Source organism: Apodemus sylvaticus, chromosome X (genome assembly GCF_947179515.1).
Source record: "Apodemus sylvaticus chromosome X, mApoSyl1.1, whole genome shotgun sequence".
NCBI lineage: Eukaryota > Metazoa > Chordata > Mammalia > Rodentia > Muridae > Apodemus > Apodemus sylvaticus.
This window is the reverse complement of record NC_067495.1, coordinates 98,695,008-98,719,080: the sequence shown is the minus strand read 5'-3', so window position 1 is coordinate 98,719,080 and position 24,073 is coordinate 98,695,008. Positions and strand designations below refer to the sequence as shown.

General features: G+C 41.6%; 1 protein-coding gene, 1 long non-coding RNA gene and 1 pseudogene across 7 annotated transcripts in view; 2 read left to right on the top strand and 1 right to left on the bottom strand.

The window, feature by feature from the left end:
* The window catches only part of Fam199x (family with sequence similarity 199, X-linked), a 30,860-nt gene extending 24,150 nt beyond the window's left edge, over positions 1 to 6,710 (bottom strand). The window contains exon 1 of the mRNA XM_052171008.1: positions 6,248 to 6,710. Coding sequence (XP_052026968.1) covers positions 6,248 to 6,444 — 197 coding nt within the window. The 5' untranslated portion in view covers positions 6,445 to 6,710. The remainder of the gene's footprint in view (positions 1 to 6,247) is intronic.
* An 11,543-nt stretch (positions 6,711 to 18,253) lies between these two features.
* Positions 18,254 to 18,752, top strand: LOC127674618 (40S ribosomal protein S17-like; annotated as a pseudogene).
* Positions 18,753 to 20,979: 2,227 nt separating this feature from the next.
* The window catches only part of LOC127675270 (uncharacterized), a 37,510-nt gene continuing 34,416 nt past the window's right edge, over positions 20,980 to 24,073 (top strand). For 3 of the 6 annotated variants that reach the window (XR_007975466.1, XR_007975465.1, XR_007975461.1), the window contains exon 1: positions 20,982 to 21,121. This is a non-coding gene — a long non-coding RNA (uncharacterized LOC127675270). The other 3 variants (XR_007975464.1, XR_007975462.1, XR_007975463.1) reach the window with 3 other exon arrangements.

Sequence of the window (24,073 nt, the reverse complement as noted above, 5' to 3'; positions counted from 1 at the left end):
GCTCATGAGAAAAAGAACAGGAAAGCACAGAACAACATAATTGTAATAAATGGTCCACAAGTAATACATATGGTCTGACCCTGCTCCATCATAACTTGAACATCTCGCATCTAAACATCCAGAATTTACAGTGTCCTCAGATCCAAAACTTACTGCAGGCAAGGTTTATACAATGAGTAGAAAATTCCACCCTGGCCTTGAATGATGGAATACAGCCAAGAAATAGGTGTACTAAAAATGTTACAAACATTTACTTCAAGCTATGTCTACAATTACGCATGTGAAACATAAATTTAGGATTCAGACTTGGGTCACATCTCGTTATGTGTTTGTGAATACTGCAATCAAAAATACATAAAATCTGAAATACATTTGATTCCAAGTATTTAAGACAAGCAATCCTCAACCTTTCTTTCTAACATAGAAAAAATAAAACAAACACGGAAAAAGCTAACCAAACAAAATCAAACCAAAAACAAAGTCTTAACTGTGTTCTCTCTAAGAAAAAAAGATGAGTGATCTCTGGCTTTTAAAAGTGCCTTCAATTTTCCATAAGAAGCTTTTGCAATAAAAATGTAAGTAAGATTCTTTTAGACTGTTCTGATGATTTTGAACTTTCAGTGAATGTTCAGTTTGGGTTTAGCATTGCATCATTCAACTTTACAAGCTTTTACACTTTAAAAAAATTATTTATATTTGTTTTCCTGCCATGTGTGTCTGGGTACCATGTCTTTTGTCTGGCGCCCATGGAGGCCAGAAGAGGGTGCTGGATCTTTTGGAAATGAAGTCACAGATGAATCTAAGATGCCATGTGAGTGCTGAAGATGGCATTCTGGAATTCTGGTCCTCTGGATGAGCAGCCAGTGCTCTTAACTGCAGAGCCATCGCTCCAATCCAAGCGCTTACATTTTAGTCCACTAGGGCTGCCAAACACCAAAATTCTATTTACAACCATAAAATTACAAAGGAGGCTTTCCCCAAAACTTTGAGAAAAAAATTTTTTTATAACTCTTAATATTTAAAACTCATGAGACTTTACTAATTTAATAATTGTTGTTCAAATGTTAGTTTAAAAAAAAAGCAGAAAAGCCAACAGCATTTCTTCCCAAGGCTGTTCCAGAATATGTATGAACTAAGGACTTAGTTATTTTCATAAGCTGCATAGTGGGTTCCAGGCCAGCTTGGGCTACAGCACAAAACACTATGTCAAATATAAAATTACAAAAATGTTCAAATTCAGAAAACAGCTTTAAGTCTGATCGTGCAGATAGTATTCAGGACACAGAGATAGGAGAATCAACAGAAGTCCAGACCAGATTGGTCTTCATAGTAATTTCCAGGCCAGTTAGGATCATATAATAAAACTCTTTTTAAAACAAAACAAAACAAACAACAACAACATCAACAAAAAACTCATGAGGCTATTGAGATGGTCTCAAGGTTAAAGTGCTTGATGCACAAGCCTGAAGAACCTCCAGTTCCATGCCTACCACAGGAAATCTGCAGGTGGTACAAAAAGCACAGAATTGGAGTTGGGGCTCTAAGTCAGTGGTAGAGTGTATGCCCTAAATACCTTTATCCCCTGCACTGAAAAGAGAAACACAAGATACAAAATAGATAATGAGATTTTTTTTTTGTGGTAAGTGGTAACTGAACATATGGTTATAAAATCTCACAAGTGAACTGGGCCTGGGCTCAGTGGTACACATTTGTAATTGCAACTGCTCAGAAGCTGCAGAAAAGAACACGTACAGCTTCATGGCTAGCCTGGGCAAGATCCTGTAAGATCGAAATAAAAGTATGACAAGGGCTATACAGTAGTAGTAGAGCACTTGTTTGGCAGTCATTGCACTCTAGAATAATAATCTCTAGTTCTGTAAAAAAAAAAAACAAAAAAAAAAAACAAAAACAGATTACCCAGCTGAGTAACTGATGTCTCCAATAGCCAAACAGGTGGAAAAGTAAAGTAATGTCCTCACCTGTACATTTTTCCTCATGGTTTATGTCTATCTATGTGTTTTCTTGAAAGATGAAAGGACAAATTATATGGTAATCTATATTATCCTCTTTCCTCTCATATTTCAGTCATAAGACTTACCAATATTGTTAGGAAGGAAGCAAGAAAGGTAGGTCAACAAAACCACTATTTGCAGTGGAAAAAACTTGACGAAAAGAAAATATCTTAAACACACATACGTATTTAACACTGACATTTTGCTTGTAAGTCTACTCATTTTTGACATACTAAAATATATTCTACTTTTCCAAAATTCCAGACAAGCCTAATCACATCCTACAATATACTCACAGGAAAGGGTGTTTCTAAGATGGAGTCACACTCCTGGGCTCTAGTGATCCTCCTACTTTGGCACCCCAAGTAATACAGACCATATGTGTATGCCACTGCAACTATCTGGACAGTGAGTTCCTTAATACGGAACTCATTTAATAGAATACATTTAGGATCACTAAATGTATTCTACTTTTCCAAAATTCCAGACAACCCTAATCACATCATGTGATCGAATTTTATTTTCCCCCCAAATCTAGACTGCTGGCCTTGTAACCTATGTCACCAATGAGATTCAACCTGAGGGGTAATTAGTACTGGTGTGGCGACTCCCTTAGTTAATGAGACTGTAGATACAGCCTGGTATCTGATAAGTGAAAAGGAACAAAACTGTCATCCTCACAAAGACCTTATCAAGGGCATTATTTAAACAGTCTGGCCATTTTCTTATCCGGTACCAATCAGGAAGCAAAATAAAGATAAACCAAATAGCTAACCACTGGCAAACTTTCTAGATGCAATAAAGTTTCCTTTATGATGACTACATCTTAAGTATAATTTTCATACATAACTATTCATATGTGATCTACAGACTACTGCATGACTTGGCAAAGGATGTGAAGAAAAGAAGTGAAACATACAACTCCAAAATAAAAGAACTCCCCAGATTAAACTGTGCTGAAATAAATGATTTCTCCCTGAAAAGAATCCACAGCAAGCCCATGATCTCCCCAAAGACCATCTTGCAGAAATTCAAGAAGGCAGAACATTACAGAAGGAGAAAAGATTTAAAAAGACAAGACAAGTCAGGTATGATGGCTCACACTGGGGAAATAGGATTCTCACTGAATCCAGGGCCAGCCTGGGTTGTATAGTGAAGTCTAGGCCAGCCTGGAGCTACAGAATAATAAACCTTTCTAAAAAAAGAAAGAAAGAAGAAAGAAAGACAGAAAAGAAAAGAAAAGAAAAGGAAAGGAAAGGAAAGGAAAGGAAAGGAAAGGAAAGGAAAAGAAAAGAAAAGAAAAGAAAAGAAAAGAAAAGAAAAGAAAAGAAAAGAAAAGAAAAGAAAAGAAAAGATTAATGGTATATGCCTGTAATCTCAACACTAGTAGATACCAGGCTGTATCTACAATCTCATTAACTAAGGGAGTCACAGAACCAGTACTAATGTCCTCTCAGGATGAATCTCATCTGTGACACAGGTTACCATGCCAGCAGTCTAGATTTGGGGGAGAGACAAAAATAGGAGGACCACAAAGTAAAGGCCACTCTTGGCTACATGAGACACTATCTCAAACCTCTGGTCAAACACACATTAAAAATAATAATAGCAGAGTATGGGGGTGCACGCCTTTAATCCCAGCTTTTGGAAGGCAGAGACAGGCGGATCTCTGAGTTCCAGGCCGGCCTGGTCTACAGAGTGAGTTCCAAGACAGCTAGGGCTACACAGAGAAACCTTGTCTCAAATAAAATAAAATAACATCAACAACAAAAAAATGTAAAACAAGATGGTCTAAGACAAAAACATCAATTGTACATCTATTACCAACTCCTCTTACTTTACTTTTTGATTGAAAGGGACATTTAAAATGAAACAGCCAATCCAGGTTTGGTGGCCCTGGCTGCAATCCTTATACTCAGAATTCCAGGAAAGAATTGTCTCAAGTCAACAGTCCAAGCCTAGGTTATCCAGTGAGTTCCAGACAAGCCTAGACTACAAAATGAGACCCTGTCTGAAATAAACAAAAATGACTAAATAAATAAACAGACAGTAGGTAGGAGAAATAATGTTTGAGTTCAGAAAACTGAAAAATCAGCATAGACCTCAAAAGCATCCTTAGGGCTGAAAACAGAAGATAAGTTGTACCAGAAAAAGCATCCCAGGATGCTGAGAACAGAATGTGAGTCCCCTGTGAAAGCAGTACATACTCTTATGCACAGAGGCATCACTAGCCCCTTCACCTCCCAACCAATCCCTTACCCTTATCACCAGATTTTGGCAGTGCTTGAGCCCAACTTCTCACCCAGCTGATTACCCTCAATCAATCAGAGGAGATGGCAAATACTGAAATGATCTCAATTTCCTAGTTACATAACTTTGTCTCCTGCTTCAAAAGTCAAATACCTTAAGCACACTTCAATTTTGTCAATTTTCCTTGCATGTTCGATACTTCATGGGCTAAGGATGCGTCTCTTAGTTTAAGAAAATGCTGTGACCACTGATAACATTGGATCCTTTAGCTCTGATCCAAATTTTATCTCTGGCTCCAAGAGAGCAATCTATGTCGGCAAGGCCTCTACCTGACTAGATATTATGAATTTCATACTTGGTCTTTCTCTCTGAGCCCTGCTTTCTTCAGTTTGCCATGAAGATTTGGAATTTTTGTAAGAAACTCACTGTCACTTCATTGTAAACTGTGTTCCATTTTATTTTCAAAACTATAAACTTATCTTTTAAAATATTATATATGTAAATGCATAGATAACACAGTAAAGAGAGACTTTTTAAGGTTAGGAGAGGAATATATGCAAAAATATGGAAGGATATGACCAAACTCACTTGGATTAGAAAACAGAACTGGATTCCTTATTTCTATTATCCTTAGATGGATCCTTTTCCTCATCTCTTATCCATATTCTACGTGTGTGTGTGTGTGTGTGTGTGTGTGTTGAGAGTTTGGAAATATGGTCCCATTGTTAAGAGCATATAATGTTCTTGCAGCCGACCCAAATTCTGTTCCCAGCATCCGCATCCAGCCTGTTCACAAGCACCTGTAACTCCATTGTCAGGGAGTCTGACATCTCTGGCCTCCTTAGACACCCGCACTCTCGTGCACATGCCCACCCTTGATTTGCACACAATTTAAAAGAAATTATTTTAAAAAGTTGAGGCTATATTGAAAACCCCTGTCACGTCGCCCATGTTAGGTATAACATTTAAATGCTTGCATGAGAGAATTCTCCAAAACACTGCCTTCCAATAAAATAATTTTCATGAATACCTTTAAGAAATTATTTTTGTAAATCAGCCCACCCTAAACTTGCTCTACTTCCCTCATCAGGGATGCTATAGCTATGGGAAGGGCTCTTCCAGAGTTTCCATGTTGGGATACCCTATAAAAGTAAGGCAATGTGTTCATAAAGGAAGGAGGGAAATGACTAGTTTATAGGGCAAGGCTATAGCTCAGTTGGTAGAAAGCTAGCACACATGAGGTTCAGGTTTCAAGCCATACTTGAAATGTGCTGAAAAACATTGTAAATTTGAACTAATTAAAATACAGTAAGCTTAGTTGGACATCACAAATGTCTGTAATCTCAGCACTTGGGAGGCAGAGGCCAGAGGACCAGGAATTCAAGGTCATCCTCACTGCATAAACAATTTTGTTTAAGGTCTAACTGTATGAGAGATACTGGTCTCAAAGCAACATTGGAAGAAAAGACTAATTTTCCAATACAATTTGGTTTAGGGTGAGGTTAAAATTGAGAAAGAGGGGGGGTTCAAGCTTGAAAAAGTGCTTTCATAAGATCCACTGATCGATTTTGGGCTCTCTCAAATTTACTCTGTAGTGTACTGGAAATGAAAGGGGTTAAACTTTTATAGAAGAATCCAAAAATCAAGAGTTGGGGTTTAGGATTCTCAGTGTACCGATGGGGGCGGGGGTCACGAAGAGGTAAAGGGAGAAGATGTGGAAAGGAAGAATTACTAGAGTGCCAAACGGAAAGGGGGAGAAGAAAGAAGGTGCAAGGAAGCTGGTCTTAAGAAAAATCAGGGGGCAATGGGTGAAAACAGGGAGGAGCTGGGAAGAGCTTTGGTCAAAGGAAGATGGGGGAGGGGGCAGCCCGCAGCTCAGCCTTGCATGAGGGACCAGGAGAAACCCTGCAGGAGCGCAACCTGGCGTCGTCCTGCCCCGCCTGGCAGTGGGAAGTCCTGCCCTGTTCTGGGAAGAGCTCCTTTACCTGTTGGTGTGAAACCGGTGGAGCGGATCCGTGCGATGGCAGGAGGAGAGCTGGCAGCCGAAGTCGCTGATGTCCAGGCAGCCAGGTTCCTCGCTGGGGCAGGTGCCCACCCCGCGAGGAGCTCCTAGGAGAGGGAAGGGCTCCTCTGGGGTTAAAAACTTCTCATAGGAAGTGGTGGCCGACGCCTCGTCGGACATGGTGGGAGATGGGCCGGCTTGGACTCACTGGCTGCAGATGGGCTACTCGGGCACTCGCCCCTTCCCCCACGCTAACCTGGCCGCGGTGACCGCCGTCCCCGGGTGTGCCCACCGCAGCCGCCTGAGGATGGAAGGGCTCTGCACAAAGGTCGCTGCGAGGCCGCAGCAGCCCACCGACCATACAGTTTGAGCCTCTGAAACCTTGGAAGCCGCCACCACCGCCGCCAAGCCCGACGAGTCACTGCGGCGCCGCCGCCCGGCCCGGCCGCCCCGCCCACTGCGCTCGCTGCCCGCTGCGGCTTCGGTCCGCCCCGCGGCCGCTGCCAGCTCCTGGGCCACCCCGAGCCGCTGCCCTTGCCCCCTGCCGGAGTGGAGGAGGAACTGAATGTTGCTGTCTGAAGCCCAAGGCGGTCCAACCGGCCCCGTGCAGTACGTGGTCTCGGGTTCCGGGATGCTTGAAGAGCCCACGCGTCAGCCAAGCCGACCTCCCACCCCCGCCCTCCTTCTCCTTGTGCTTCCCACTCGCACTCCACAATGAACGAAGGCCAAGCAGCAACTGTAGCCTTTAGCCCTTAGGACTAGAGACTTAGCCAAGGTCACACTGAGGGAATATATGAAAGAAAGAAAACAAAAACAAAAAATGAGTCCCAGGTGACCCTGGCTTGATTATACTTGTACTGAGCTCCTGCAGTAGGTGTGCCCAGCCAAAGCAATGAGCTGTAAGAGAAATGGACCATGGAGTGAGGAAGAAAAAAAAAAATCCTGTCTCACTTCTAAGTGGCCTCGCTTCAAAAACCCCGATAAAGCAGCTAGGCTGCTTGGAGCTGCTGGACTATAATGTTCTTTTGTGTTCCGAGCTTTCTATCCTCTGTTCAGAAAGTCCTGCCATTCTCCTCTGCTAATCCTTAAATCACCAGCTCAAGCACTATCTTCTTGGTGAAGCCTTCCCTATCTCCCAAAGGAGACTTATGCACTACTCCTGCTGTTAGCTCCTGCAACCCTGCTTCCGTTGATGTAATGGAGTTTAACTTGTTTGACTTAAATCAACTTACTAGGGATCACATGGTGCTCTTTGCTCCCAGCACTGCACTTCTGTGTTCTGGGCAAGTGATTTCAAATCTTGGAGGCTTGTTTTTGTTTTAATATTCAGCTTTTTTTTAAAGCCTTTATATCTCTGGAATAATTCTGATTAATCTTGAGTGCAGGATCCCAATTTCCTTATATAAAATACATAAGTATTGTACTGGCTGGTTTTGTGTATCAACTTGACACAGGCTGGAGTTATCACAGAGAAAGTAGCTTCAGTTGGGGAAGTGCCTCCATGAGATCCAGCTGTGGGGCATTTTCTCAATTAGTGATCAAGGGGGGAAGGCCCCTTGTGGGTGGTACCACTCCTGGGCTGGTAGTCCTGGGTTCTATAAGAGAGCAGGCTGAGCAGGCCAGGGGAAGCAAGCCAGTAAGGAACATCCCTCCATGGCCTCTGCATCAGCTCCTGCTTCCAACCCTGCTTGAGTTCCAGTCCTGACTTCCTTTAGTGATGAACAGCAGTGTGGAAGTGTAAGCTGAATAAACCCTTTCCTCCCCAACTTGCTTCTTGGTCATGATGTTTGTGCAGGAATAGAAACCCTGACTAAGACAAGTATATAACTTGCATATAACCTACACACATTTTTCAAAATATTTAAATCATCTCTAGGGTGCATAAATGCTGGAAAAGTTATGGTGATTGTTTGAAGAATAACAAACATCTGCATGTTTAAAACACATGTGTATGATGAGGAATTGAACCTAGGCCCTTGGGCATGCCTCAGAATTGTTCAACCACATAGCTACAGACTCAGCCCTTTCTCTCACCAGTACTTCCTCCACTCCCACCAAAACAATTGCATCTAAAGATATGGATTCCGGAGATATGGATAGCCACCACTACTTTCTGGATGTAGGTATTTAGATACCTACCGGATATGGCTTTTTTATTTAGATCAAAAAAAAATGTATTGCGTTGAGAAGGTGGCTTTCAAAATTATTGTTCCTTAAGATCTAATTGGGTTGACCAATAAAAAAAATGTATGAATGATGTTTTGCATCATAGTCCCCAGTGTACCAATCCATGGAAGTCTATCTGGGTTTAGTGAGGCTAAATGAGTCATATAAAGGAAGGTGTGATGATTTGTATATGCTTGACCCAGGGACTCAAGCACTATTTGGAGGTGTGGCCTTGTTGGAGTAGGTGTGGCCTTGTTGGAGTAGATGTGTCACTGTGGGTGTGGGCTATAAGACATTCATCCTAGCTGTCTGGAAGTGAGTCTTCCACTAGCTGCCTTCAGATGAAGATGTAGAACTCTCAGCTCCTCCTGCACCATGCCTACCTGGATGCTGCCATGCTCCCACCTTGATGATAATAACCTCTGAACCTGTAAGCCAGCCCCAATTAAATGTTGTCCTTTATAAGAATTGCCTTGGTCATGGTGTCTGTTCACAGCAGTAAAACCCTAAGCAAGACAGAAGTTGGTGCCAGGAGTGGGGTATTGCTGTGATAGGCCTGACCAGGCTTTTTATATGGAAGAATGTGAATTTTGGAACTCGATTTGGAAAAGAGTAGAATGCTTTAAAAGGGTCTCAATGGGCTATCCTAGTAGGAATATGGAAGACTTTGTTGCTTTGAGTGATTTGACTTGTATGGACCTGGCCCAGGAGTTTTCAGAGGAGAAGAACTTCAGTATTTGGCCTACAGACTGTTTTTGTGGTATTGTGGTGAAGAATGTGACTCATTTTGCCCTTGTCTGAAGTGTCTGCCTGAGGCTAAGGTGAAGAGACTCATATTTGCACTGACAAAGAAGCCTCAGAAACGCCCATCATAGACTTTCTTCTCTGGTTAAGTCTCATGAAAAGCATTTTAAACAAGTGTAGCAAGCTTAGAAAGGAAAAATAAAAATATATGGTTTGAGTATTGAAGAGCCACTAGGAAGTGAAATGGAGTTGAATCCTGTGTTCAAGGATATTAAATTGAATTAAGAGAGTAGTGACCTTGGGGCAAGATCCCACCCAGCTAAATTTAGTTCCTGGCATGGTAGTATAAGCCTTTAATCTCAGGAGGCAAAGACAAGCAGATCTCTGAGTTTAAGGCCAGCCTAGAAAAGAGCAAGTTCTTTTTCTTTCTTTCTTTCTTTCTTTCTTTCTTTCTTTCTTTCTTTCTTTCTTTCTTTTGATTTTTTTTTTTTTTTTTTTGAGACAGGGTTTCTCTGTATAGGCTGTCCTGGAACTCACTCTATAGACTAGGCTGGCCTCGAACTCAGAAATCCACCTGCCCCTGCCTCCCAAGTGCTGGGATTACAGACATGTGCCACCACACCCAGCTAAGAGCAAGTCCTAAATGAACTTAAGTCCAGGCATGGTAGACAACATCTTTAATACTAGTGATTAGGAGACTGACATGTAGATCTGAGTTCAAAGTCAGTCTATGAACAAGATCCAGGACACCCAAGCTTAGGCAGTGAAGGAGTTGGAAAACAGAAAGCTCATGATAATGTAATAGAACAGTGAGGCCATATTCCAGCTTCTGCAAGCAGCAGAACTCAGCAGCTTCAGCCACGTGTCTCTGGCTTTAGAGTGAAAAACAGAAGTGACTACTGGGACAATTGATGTTGGCTAGCTGGAGCTAAGAAATTAGCAGTGATTAAGAATATACTAGCATCACTGGGGTGAAATCGGAAAAGTGTTTTCTAAGAGCACAAAGAAGCTGTGTTCCAGAGATAGCTAAGGTTGGACCTCATGCTGTAGATTTGAAGGCATGAAGGGGTCATGAAGAACAGCTCTGAGGCTTGGCACTGTGAGAGGTCATGGAAGGCCATTGGTAAAGGTACAGCCTCAGTTGTAGTTGACAGCTCAGGGCTGAAGGGGTCAGGCAAAGGAGTTGAGGCTCAGCACCTTGAAGAGAGCCTATGAGAGGCTATTGGTGAAGGCTAGTTGCAGAAGAAGACCCTAGCGTATTGGAGAAGCCAGTAACCACGGGATGATCACCAAGAACAGCAGTGACAGTGAAGTGGATCAACCTCAGCTTAGAGTGCTACAGAGGGCAGAGCAGGAGAAGTGACACCAGCCCTTTGGAGGAGCCCAGAAGATCATGTGTGGAGCTCAGGCATTGACACAAGAAGCTGTGACATTGAGGTTGCTTTGGAGACCCCAAGATGTTCAAATGCCAGAGCTCTGGGCTCTGCTGAGGAAAACTGCTAACAGGGAGTGGAACCAGGCAAGGAGAAAGACAATTGTTGGGGTCAACAAAGATGAAAAGGAGTTGGAGATCTAAAGACCGCATTGACATCAGACATGGAGATATAGAGACTGGAGTTTGCCCAGCTGGTTTCCTGTCTTGCCTTGGGGATTACAGTTAAGTGATTGGATGAATATCAGAAGAGATTTTGAACTTTGGAATTTTAACGTTGTTGAGACTGCTATAGACTCTGGGGGGCTTTAGAAGTTGAACTAAATGTATTCTGCATTATGCTAGGTTTAGGTATAGCCCCTATAGACTCATATGTTTGGACAAGCCTATAAGGGCCAGGGAGTGGAATGTGATAGTTTCTATATGCTTGGCCCAGGGAGTGGCACTTTTAGGAGGTGTGGCCTTGTTGGAGTAGGTGTGTCACTCTGGGTGTGGGCTTTAAGACCCTCATCCTAGCTGCCTGGAAGCCAGTGTTGTGCTAGCAGCCTTTAGATGAAGATGTTGAACTCTCAGCTCCTCCTGCACCATGCCTGTCTGGATGCTGCCATGTTCTCACCTTGATAATGATGGACTGAACCTCTGAACCTGTAATCCAGCCCCAAATAAATGCTGTCCTTATAAGAAATGCCTTTGTCTGGTGTCTGTTCATAGCAGCAAAGTTCTAAGACAGAAGGTTTTCACTGTATTTGAAAATAAATGGTGATAAAGTGGAGTCCTCACATGATCCTGTAGGCAGCATTCTGAAGCTCAATAGCATATGCTGGCAAATAACTAGTATGTTTACATTTCCCAGGGAGTTTTATTTCAGTAAATATCATGAGCCCTATTAATTTTTAAAAGAATCCTGTACTCGGTTTGTAAATTTACTTTCATATTGAATTTGTATAAGAAGCTAAGTGTGCAGATAGGCAGTTTTGGTTCTCAGTCCCTCCTGTGGATTGTATATCTTGCCTAAATTAAAGAAGAAACTATCAAAAACTCAGGGTTGAAAGCCAGACGTGGTGACTCAAGCTGGCCATCATTGCACTCAGGAGGATGACACAGGAGGATTACCAAAAATTGAAGTCAAGCCTGGACTGCACTATAAGGCATATAAAATAAAATAACCTGGTGTACTCATTTCATATCTTCACTCTTGTTCAAGGTGTCCCAATGATGTATCAGCTTCTTATCCATGGTTATTTGGACCTCCATTTTTTGAGTGTTATTTAATTTAATATTCAGATTTCTTTGTACTTCTTACTGTATGACAATTTGTAGGAACAATGGATAGAAAATGGATGTGATGTGAAACCACACATCTAAAGCTGCAAAACCAACAAATTTTTGTTAGGACTGTGATAGACGTTATAGCTAAGAATGCTGCTCAAAGCAAGTGACTTGGTTAGGTTCCATGCCCAGTCTGAAGTCTGCAGAAATACCTATGAGGTAATTAACCCAATTGTCCCAGGTAAAATGTAGTCTCCAGGGATTGAAACACTATTTCTGCTTCCCTTTCTCCTTAACACTCCCCCCTTCCAAAGCAGTCCACATTTTCCTTCAAAAAGTAATCTCATATCCTAAAGTAACTATTCTGAACCAAGGGCCTTTGGTTTCACAACCTTTTAGTGCAAGAAAATCTTGAGTGCTATCTTAGATTTCTGAAGTTAATACAAACAACTTCCACAAACCTGCTAACTTAAGACAACAGCAATTTACTTTCATGTAGTTCCAGAGACTGAAAGTCTGAGGTCTAGCAAGGCCATGCTCATTCCAGAGTTGCTAAAGAAGAAATTGTTCCTTGTCTCTTAGTTCCTGGTGGCTGCACATAGTTTCCAGAACATGTGACTTCTATTTATCATATTTACATTTCATCTTTGTTTTCACAATATTTTCCCTTGTGCACATTTGTCAGATTTCTGTCTACCTCCCGTCTGTAACCACAGTGTTACTAGGCTTCATGGGCATAGTCATAAAATTCAGTCTAAGGTCCTTCAATCAAAATTCATAATGAATCTGTTATTTTGCAATTTGACAGTGATATTCACAAGTTCCACATATTAAGAAGTAAATATATCTTTTTATTCTCTGAACCATCCCAGGTAGAATTTGTTTACATATGAAGCCTCTTAACAGATATAAAATTGAGAGGGCTGCAGAGACAAGGAATGGATTCACAATTTTGGTTAAGGGAATAGGGTTTCAGGTGGTTTGTTTTGTTGTTATTGTGGTTTGAAGCCAGTGCCTTGCACATACTAGGTAAGTGTTCTACACAGAGCTGCACATCTAGCCCAGGTTTCAGTTACTAAATCAGAGTTCCTCCTTCATTTTCAATGTCTTGCATTATCTATTTTTTTCTAAAAAAAAAAAAAAAAAAACAAAAAAAACCCCCAAAAAACAAAAAAACAAAAAAAAAACAAACAAAAAAAACCCCAGATAATATCAAATGAATAACTTCAGAGACGATTCTAATGATAAAGGTAATTTAACATGCTTTGATAAAAATAACTATAAGGACAATAATTCATTTAATTTCCAATGAAGACTTAAAAGCCAGAGGCAGGATGATTGTGATTCAAGGCGGTTGCTGGCTACATATGGAATGTTAGGCCAGTCTAGTCTAAGTGACTCTTTGGCTCAAAAAGGTGTAATTTTATTATAATTTCAAGAAATGAAAAAGCAAAAACAAAAAAATTGAACCCTCCTCTTCTTTGTCTTTTGTTGGGGTTTGAACTTTGGGACCTGCCTGTATTATACTATCCTTATACCAATGAGAAAAACTCCCAGCCCTCAATTTTATCATATTTTTTAAAAGAAACTTGAAAACAGTCTTGTTAATTAAGTTGTAAAAACTGGCCTTATATTTTTTGTTTATTCTAGGTCACAGCCTCTTATCTTCCTGACTCAGTCTCCCGAGTTGCTGGAAAAGAATACAACAGGTACAGATGTATAAACATTAGAATATTAAATAAAATGCAAAGTACAGTTATATACTATGCCACAGGTACATAAAATATATAGGAAATAGCAATAACATCAACTAAAGAAATTTAGTTATTCTTCAACAGGTACCACAAAAATCATTATTCTAATAAAATATTCTAACATTGCTGTGGATAGCTAATTGAAAATCAGTGACCTAAAATATACTAGATTAAAATGAATAAAATGTTATGACTAAGTGCTTTTTATTAATAATTAAAACTGAAATTATGATTAGTAACACTCTGCTGTGGTTGCCGAGTGTCAGCAGGCAAAGTACACCAGCACTCAGGTAAACTGTGATATCACTAGCTATTATTCCACAGAGACAATTTCTGAACATTTTATAACACTTTTTACACATTTAATATGGGGAGGGCTAACCCTTTCCTGACAACTCTTTTGACTAGGTGACACTTCCTATCCTATCATCAACACTAACATCACCTGAATATAATTGCTTCCAGAACCTCTACTTTGATAAAGTAAATTAATCTCTTGTTTTAATCTATGTGCCTCTGAAATATCAAAATAGTTATTGCACATAGAACTCCATCTTAGAAGGTATTCCATTTTACATTTAGAAATCACTCTTGGAAAGAAAAAAAAGCTGTCAGGAATATTAAATGATTAAGATAGTATGATGGTTTGTATATGCTTGGACTAGAGAGTAGCACTATTAGGAAGTGTGACCCTGTTGGAGTAGGTGTGTCACTGTGGGTGTGGGATTTAAGACATTCATCCTAGCTGTCTGGAAGTGAGTCTTCCACTAGCAGCCTTCAGATGAAGATGGAGAACTCTCAGCTCCTCCTACACCATGCCTTCCTGGATGCTGCCATGTTCCCCACCCTTGATGATACTGACCCTGTAAGCCGGCCCCAATTAAATGTTGTCCATTATAAGAATTTCCTTGGTCATGGTGTCTGTTCACAGCAGTAAAACCCTAAGTAAGACAGAAGTTGGTACCAGGAGTGAGGTATTTCTGTGATAAGCCTGACCAGGCTTTTATTCGGAAGAATTTGAATTTCAGAACTTTGGATTTGGAAAAGAGTGGAATGCTTTAAAAGGGGCTTGATGGGCTATCCTAGTAGGAATATGGAAGACTTTGTTGCTGTGAGTAATTTGACTTGTGTGGACCTGGCCCAGGAGGTTTCAGAGGAAAATTTCAGCCTGTGGCCTAGAGATTGTTTCTGTGGTATTTTGGTAAAGAATGTGGCTACTGCCTTTGAAGAGTCTGCCTGAGGCTAAGGTGAAGAGACTCAGATTAATCGCACTGGTAAAGGAAGTCTCAAAGATGCCCAGCAGAGACTTTGTTCTCTAGTTAAGTCTCCTGAAGAGCATTCTGAACAAAAGAAGCAAGTTTAGAAAGGAAAAAAAATTAAATATATGGTTTGAGTATTTGTTTATTTATGAGACAGAGTTTCTCTGTGTAGCCCTGGCTGTCCTGGAACTCACTCTGTAAACCAGGCTGACCTCTAACTCAGAAATCCACCTGCCTCTGCCTCCCAAGTGCTGGGATTGAAGGCAGGCGCCAACACTGTCTGGCGGTTTGAGTATTAAATGGATACCAGGAAGTGAGGTGGAGCTCAATCCTGTGTTCTAGGAGATAGCCGATTAAAGGAGTGTGACTTTGAGGCAAAAGCCTACCCAGCTAAATTTAGATCCAGGCATGGTGGTACAAACCTTTTATCTCAGGAGGCAAAGACAAGCAGATCTCTGAGTTCAAGAACAGCCTGGGACAGAGCAAGTCTAGGTGAAGGAAAGCTTAAAACCAGGTGTGGTGGTACACACTTTTAAACCCAGGAAACAGGCATATAGATCTTTAAATTCAAGGTCAATCTACAGAGCAAGATCCAGGACAGCCAAGCTTAGACAGTGAAGGAGCTGAAAAACAGAAAGTTAGTGATAGTATAATAAATAAAACAAGGGGGTCAAGTTCCAACTCCTAGAAGCAGCAGAACTCAGCAGCTTCAGTCATGTGGCTATGGCTTTAGAGTCAAGAGGAGAAGGAGACTACTGGGACAAAGGATGCTGGTTAGCTGGAGCTAAGACATTAGGGGTGGTTAAGAAGAGACTAACATCCCTGATAGGAAGATTTCTGGAAAGTGTTTTCTAAGAACACAATGAAGCTGTGTTTCAGAGATAGCCAAGGTTGTATATCATGCTGCAGCTTTGAAGGTATGAAAAGGTCATGAAGAGCAGGTGAGGCTTGGCACTGTAGAGGCCATGGAAGGTCATTGGTGAAGGTACAGCCTCAGTTCTAGTTAATGGCCCAAGAGTGAAGGGGTCAGGCAAAGGATTTGAGGCTTGGCACCATGAAGAGAGCCTATGAGAGGCTATTAGTGAAGCATACTTGTGGCAAAAAACCACAGCATACTGGAGATGCCAGTACCATGGGATGATCACCAAGAACAGCAACAGCAATGAAGTTGATCAACATGTTACAGAAGGCAGAGCTGTAGCAGGTCCAGAGATGGAGGATCCCAGACTTTGCAACCAAAAGCTATAACATTGAGGTTGCCTTGGAGACCCCAAGATTTATGAGATGTAAGAGATGTGAGCTATCTGCTGAGGAAAGCTGCTAACATGGAGTGGCCCAGGAGAAAGTAGTTTGTTGCAGTCAGCAAAGATGAAAAAGGAGCTGCAGATCTGAAGACCACTTTGTCATCAGACATGGAGATGCAGAGTTTGGAGTTTGCCCATATTGTTTCCTGTCTTGCCTTGGGAATTATAGTTAAGTGGCTGGATGAATCTCAGAAGAGACCTTGAACTTTGGACTTTTAACACTGTTGCGACTGCTATAGACTACGGGGACTTTAGCAGTTGGACTAAACCTATTTTGCATTATGCTATGTATACGCATGGCCCTAAGCTCATGTTTGAACAAGCCTATGGAGAGTGGAATGTGATAGTTTGTATATGCTTGGCCCAGAGAGTGGCCCTATTAGGAGGTGTGGCCTTGTTGGAGTAGGTGTGTCACTGTGTTCTTGGGCTTTAATACCCTCCTCCTAGCTGCCTGGAAGCCAGTATTCTGCTTGCAGCCTTCAGATGAAGATGTAGAACTCTCAGCTCTGCCTGTACCATGCCTGCCTGGATGTTGCCATGCCTGCCTGGATGCTGCCATGCTCCTGCCTTGCTGATAATGGACTGAACCTCTGAACCTGTAAGCCAGCCCCAACTAAATGTTGTTCTTATAAGAGTTGTCTTGGTGATGGTGTCTGTTCACAGCAGTAAACCCTAACTAAGACAGATAGTAAAAAAAATAAAAAAATAATAAAATAATAAAATAAAATAAAATAAAATAAAATAAAACCAAGTGTTAGGTACTTATTGGAAAGTAACAGGAAATCTATTTAAAACAAAATAGAAGGGTTTATTATGATCAAGAATCGTATCTGTTTTATAAATGAGAAAAAACTGTTAGAACTACTTTGAGAACGATTTCAAAACATTCCAACATTCCAGATATGTACAATTTTTAAAATTTAATCAAATTTTCATTGTATGAAAACCATTTATTTCAGTTACCAAACCAAAAGAAATCTCTTCATAATCTGATTTTGCAAGTGAGGATGCAAATGTACTATAAGAAAAAAAAAGACTAGAGACTGAATTTTTCTTAGTGGTAGAGCAGTTTCTACCATGGGTGATACCTTATTTTCAATTTCCCCCATAGATGACCAAACAAATATGTCTTGCTATATAGCCCAAGATAATCCTGAATCTGATGATTCTCCCACAGCTTTGTGTTCATTGATTATTAGAATAAAGACTTGTGCCCATTGTATGTGGCCCACGGTGTCTGTGTGTGTGTGTGTGTGTACATGTATGTGTATGAATTTGTAGTGTTTTGTTTGGTTTTTGTTTTTTTTTAAGATGGGTTCCTAAATAGTCTTAGCTAACAATGAACTTACTATAAAGCTGAATCTATAGACTGTTATTATAGAATTTACTAAAACATTGGCTAGAGACAGAGCTGGACAGTCTCTTGGTACCCAGTTAAATAAGCATTGTGACCTATCCTATATGGTCTATAAAGAATGGAGTGAGGTGAGGATCTTGCACTTTTATTCCTAGTAGGCTGAAGTAAAATAGGGAGTATTGAGGTCTGCATGGGGGAAGAAGAGTTGGCAGGTGTTAGTGAACACTGTTATTTTATTCCTACCCTACATAACAAGCTTTCACGAGATAGATGGTTCTTTGTTGGTGGCTATCCTTGTGTTCAAAAGAGAACAAAGGTACCTGACCTGAATATATACTAATACAATTCTTGTGTGTGCCTATGTGGGGCAGCAATTTAGAATACTTCATGGCCTTTTTCTTTATGAAATTTGAGATGTACAGTGTACACCTGGATTTTTCTTTAAGTGTTCCCCTACCCCTCTGCTCCACTTTATTCCCTTAAGACAGGGTGTTCTCTCACTGAGCCTAGATGTTGAGGTAATAGGTTTACCAGATTTTTACATGACCTGGGGATTCAAACTCAGGTCCTCATGCAGCAAGATCTCTTATAGATTGACCCATCTCCCCAGCCACATATAAACTTATTTGCAATCAAGTATAGGCTCCAATTATTCCTGATCAGTGGCAATTTTCAGAACATTGACTTCTTGGTAGCTGATTAAAATGATTTTTCAAACCTGCTGTTTAAAATATCAACAGTCGTGTTTCCTGCTTCCTCTTTTACCAAGAACTGCCAACATAGGCCATATTTGCACCAAGACTGTGAAGAAGGTGGCCCAGGTCATCATCGAGAAGTACTACATGTGCCTGGGTAATGACTTCCACACCAATAAGTGTGTGTGCAAGGAGATCTCCATCATCCCCAGCAAGAAACTTCACAACAAGACATCCAGCTATGTCACGCATCTGATAAAGTGGATTCAGAGAGGTCCTGCGAGAGGTGTCTCTATCAAGTTGCAGGAAGAAGAGAGCAGAGAGATAATTATGTTCTTGAGGTCTCAGCCCTAGATCAGGAGATCACTGAGGTAGATCCTGACACCAAGGAAATTCTGAAGCTTCTGGACTTTGTCAGTCTCTCTAACCTTCAGGTCACTCAGCCTACGGTTGGGATGAATTTCAAAACACCTTGTGGAGCTGTTTAATCTGTTATGCCATATTTTCAATAAACTTGAAAACAAAACAAAACAAAATAAAATATCAACAGGATTAGCTGGCAATGTAACTCAGTGGAAGAACACTAGTCTACCATGCCAGAAAACACAGAATCAATTTCATTCAGGGAAAAATATACAAACAAAATCCCCACTGTCTTAGTTAGGGTTTTTGTTTTTTTGCTTTTTTGTTTTTTTCGAGACAGGGTTTCTCTGTGTAGCCCTGGCTGTCCTGGAACTCACTCTATAGACCAGGCTGGCCTCGAACTCAGAAATCCGCCTGCCTCTGCCTCCCAGAGTGCTATGATTACAGGCGTGCGCCGCCACCACCACCCAGCTTAGTTAGGGTTTTACTGCTGTGAACAGACACCATGACCAAGGCAATTCTTGAAAGGACAACATTTAATTGGGGCTGGCTTACAGGTTCAAAGGTTTAGCACATTATCATCAAGGTGGGAGCATGGCAGCATCCAGTCAGGCATGGTGCAGGAGGAGCTGAGAGATCTGTACCTTCCTCTGGAGGCTACTAGCAGAATACTGGCTTCCAGGCAGCTAGGATGAAGGTCTTATAAGCCACACCCACAGTGATATACCTACTCCAACAGGGCCACACCTTCTAATCATCCCACTCCTTGGTCTGAGCATGTATCAATCATCACACCTACCAAAAGTTTTGTTTTTTTTTTTAACGAGGAAAAACAACAGACAGCATATTAAACTACCACCAAAGTGTTACTGTTATTAATCAAAAAGTTGTTTTGCACTCCTGTGTTCTCTGCTCCATAACTCCTCCAATAGCGACTATGATTCTTCTTATTCATAGGTAATTCTTAGGTGAGACTGTAATCTCACCAATTTCAAGAATTATAATTGCCAGGTCTTAGACAAAGGGCTCATCAGTTAAGAGCTCTTGTTGCTCTTGCAGAAGATCCAGGTTTGGTTCCCAGCCCCCACATTGTGTCTCACAAACACCCAAGAAGCCCTTTTCTGGCCTCTCTGGTCAGGAGACACACAGGTATACATGCAAGCAAAACACACACACAGAAAATACAGTCCTTTTTGTTTTTTAATTATGGGGCTGGAGAGATATTTTAGTGGTTAAAAGTACTGGCTGCTTTTCTAGAGGTCATGAGTTCAATTCCCAGCACCTACATGGTGGCAAACACCCCTCTATTTCGTTTCAGGGGATTCTGCATCCTCTTCTAGCCTCTGTGGACAACAGACACCCACTCAATATACAGACATAAATTCAAGCAAGAGACCTAAAATATAAAATGATCCTAAAGGTTAAAAACAAATTTAAATTAATTATGTCTGTTTTGATATATTTCTTAATTTTGTGCTACAAAATGTTTCTCGTCTCAGTAGGTACTGCTAGTATACTCATTCTACAAAAGAAAAAACCAATTGAATACCTGCTTAATTTGTTAGTTGATAGTGGGTGGGTGGAGAATTCAATCCAGAAACTATACTTCAAAAAGCCCCTAGGGGCCAGTGAAATGGCTCTGGGGTGCGAGCTTGAAGACTTGGGTTCAGTCCCCAGATTCCACAAAGTTGTAGCAAAGAATCCACTCCTGAAGTGTCTTCTGATCGCCACCATGGGCATGCCTTGGCACACTCCCCTACAAACACAATAAAATAGCCTCCTCATTTATGGCCTGCAGTGAAGTCACACAGGAACCACAAAGATGGGAAAGAGGTGGTAGAAAGAGTTTCAAGTTCAAAGTGAACACATCAGAAAGGGCACACTGGGGCCAGGTTTGGCCCAGCTGCTTAAATGGGTCATGATAAACTATCACATTGAGAAAATGAATTTCAACTTCAGAATAATTAGTAACTGTGAATCAACCTCGAACAAATGAGAAAGAGACAGGCCAGGCATTTTATATGCTTTACTATAAAGGAAGCCTGTTTGTAGCCGGGCAGTGGTGGCGCCCGGCACTCTGGGAGGCAGAGGCAGGTGGATTTCTGAGTTTGAGGCCAGCCTGGTCTACAGAGTTCCAGGACAGCCAGGGCTACACAGAGAAACCCTGTCTCGGAAAAAAAAAAAAAAAAAAAAAAAAAAAAGATGCCTGGTTGTATCGAGTAGGCTGGCCAAGTGCCTGGCAACTGGGGGGGAGGGGGGCGGGGGCGGGGTTGTCAAGCCCTGGAGCCGGTTAGTGATGAGTGTGGAACGCTCCGCAGTACTGCGTCCTGGGTGGTCCCGGAAAGGTGCCACGAGCTTTTGGGGGCGGCGATTTTCGCAGAGGCTTCTGGGATCGGGGCCGGTGAGGCTACTGCCGGTACTGTTGCGGATGCTCCCGGAGGCCATACGGCTGTGCCGGTCAGCCTCAGGGAAGAGGACAAGGCAGGATGTCGCTGCGGGTCGTTCCGGCTCAAGGTTAGAAACCTCCAGCTGCCAAAGGCATAAAATGATGGGAACTGAAGTGAGGGGATTGTGGGCTGGGGGGCGGATGAGATCGGACCGAATTCTGGGCGACTGTTGATGACGCCACAGCGGGGCGTGTTGCTGTTTCCGGTGTGCTGGCCTTTGGGTTTGTTTTGTTTTGTTGTTTTAAGTTAGGGATCAGCTAGATTCAAGGATGGACACTAAAGATGAAGCAAAGACAAGAACCTGGCATGAAACTGTTGCTGGCCAGTGCTCACACATCTAGATCGTGTTCGTATGGAACTATCTGGGCCCTTTGGTTTCAGATCCATTCCGTCTTTGTTGGGATGATCGGTTTGCATTACAAATTAATGAATGCTGCTCTTGCTGCGTTCAGTGGATTCCGTAATCCGCACTGAGGGGTAAAAGAAAAGAAGGCTTTATTTTTACACTTCGCTTTGTAACAACTGTCATTTACATTTGAATTGGAACCTTTAGAGCACAAAGAGCGACCTGGAGAGTGCCCGGGAGGAGAGAGGGGTTGGCTGTGTTGTCTCTTTGATGGGATGGCATTCAGGTCTTTTGGGGAAAAAAAAACTTTTCCTTTTCCTCCAGGCATTTTCCCCCTCAGAGCTTTTAGCTCAGGTGCAGCTGTTTGGCCGGAGTGGGGAGTAGGAGCAGTCAAGTAATACATAAGGCCAAAGTAGTTTATTACTGGTGAGAGAATTTGCTGTTCAAGAGCAGGACCCCTCTAGGAAAATCAGTCTTAACCAGAGGTCAGAATCCACTCTTGCTCTTGGATGCCATCTGTAATCTGGTTAGGACATCATAGCACCCTTGAGTTTTGAAATTCTTCTGTTCTACTTTGTTTAATATGCCAAGTCAGTTGACAGCATAAAATCCCAAACTCTTCAAAACCGTAAGCAAGCTTTTAAAGATTCTGAACGGCCAGACATCTTGATGCTTTATTAATGAGAGAAGCAAGGATGAAGCACATTCTTGCTTCTTACATTCTCCCAGGCATTCTATTTCTCTAAGGGACTTGTTTAGACACAGACTGCTGCTTCACTAATAGTTCTTTCATTCATTTTTTTTGGGGGGGGATGCTTCCTAGAATTTAAATTTCTAACAACTTGCAGGAAATAGCACTGGCCATAGGACTGTCTTGGAAAATTGTTGAGCTACGGTTCCTAGCCAACCTGTGTCTCACATGTATATCAGCATAGTTATGCATGTGGCCCAGCACATTTTCTAGACCACAACTTTATGCCACAGTGCTAAACATTTGAACACAGCCTGCATCAGAGGTGACATATAAACTTGAAGGTATTACTGGAGGACTTCAGTTCTAATTACCAAGTAGTGTTCCTGCTGACAAGGATTAAAATTCTCCCTCACCTTAACAAGAAAAATATTTATGTATACAGGACTGAATTTCATTACAGTTTTAATTAAAACTGAGGAAAGACCTTCTCAGTCTGTTTCCACCTTCCCCATAGCAGTATTACAGATTATAGAAAAGATGATGCAAATATCAGGAACTATATAGTCCATAGGTTGACTTTTAGACTCAGGTTACAAGAACTAGATAGTGGATCTTCTTCCCTGTACCAAGTCCCAGGTACCAGGGGTTTCCTACTACCCATGTGGTATTGTGGGAATCCTAATTCCTGGGGACCCATACCAGTGGGGAGCTGTAGGTAGCCCAGAACACAAAATGGATTTTATTTATATGCAACATGAAAAAAATGTGTGTTTGGTCATGCATACTGATAACCTGTGTGTGACAAGAGTCAACCTTGTGTCATTCTTTAAGCACCATCCACTTTAATTTTGTTTGTTGTTTTTTTTTTTTTGAGACAGGGTCTTATTATGTAGCTCTGTCTGGTCTCAAACTTAAAAAGATCTGCCTGTCTCTGCCTCTACTTTAGACAGGGACTAAAGGTGTGCACTACCACACTCTGGTTCACTTTGTTTTTTGAGATAGGGACTCCTACAGACCTGGGATTTCACCAGTTAAGCTAGGCTGGCTATCTAGGAAGTTCCAGGGATTTGTATATCTCTGCCCCCCACCCCCCAGCTCCCAGTGGTAGGACCAGCATAAAATGTACTTTTAGGTAAGTTCTGGGAGTTGAACTCAGGTCCTCTTGCCTGTGTGGCAAGCACTTACACAGTGATCTATCTCCCTAGCATAATAGAAACAGCTTATCATTACTAGAGACTGGTATCATATGCCTGTAATTTCAGCATTTTGCAAGCAGAGAAAGGAAGGACAATTTAAAGGCAAAGGAGACCTTGCTTGAAACAAAAACAAACAAACAAAAATACAAATAAATCAGCTATTTATAATTCTACCAACAGTGATTATGATAACAATAGCAGAGACCACCAGAGGACACTGTTAAAGCTGAAAAGAAAGTCTCTTGCCGGTTGGTGACTGCACTAGGTACTTGCCCAAATCATGCAGCCCTGAACCTTGCAGCCCTTTGTCTTTTATGCGCAAAAAAAAAACGCATCCAGGTTGTCACACTTCAGATAGCAAGAAGCAGAACTGCAGAAGCCAAAAAAACAGTGGTATTACATTTTGGGACTTTCTTGGAACTACAGACTTAGATCTTTGATGGCTTAGGTCTCTTTGTTCCCATTCTGGCAGGTGTTAGGGCCTACTTGTTGGGTTTGAATGTCAGAATGGTGCCTCTAACATGGTATCGGTCATGCTAAGGGCCTTTTAGAAGTCTATTGAGGTTTTCTAGTCATTTCTGCAGTTGTTTTTTTCCTACTGTATATAGAGTTGAGTTCCTTAAATTGTTATCAAACCTCTTAGTAGGTATATTTCAACTTTCTTCCTCTCTGGATGTTGTGTCTATATTTTTGTTTTCTTTGCTGTGCAGAAGTGCTTTAATTTGGAATAGTCCTGTTTATCTATGGTTACTTTTGTTGCTTTGGGGTACACATCCAAAGACA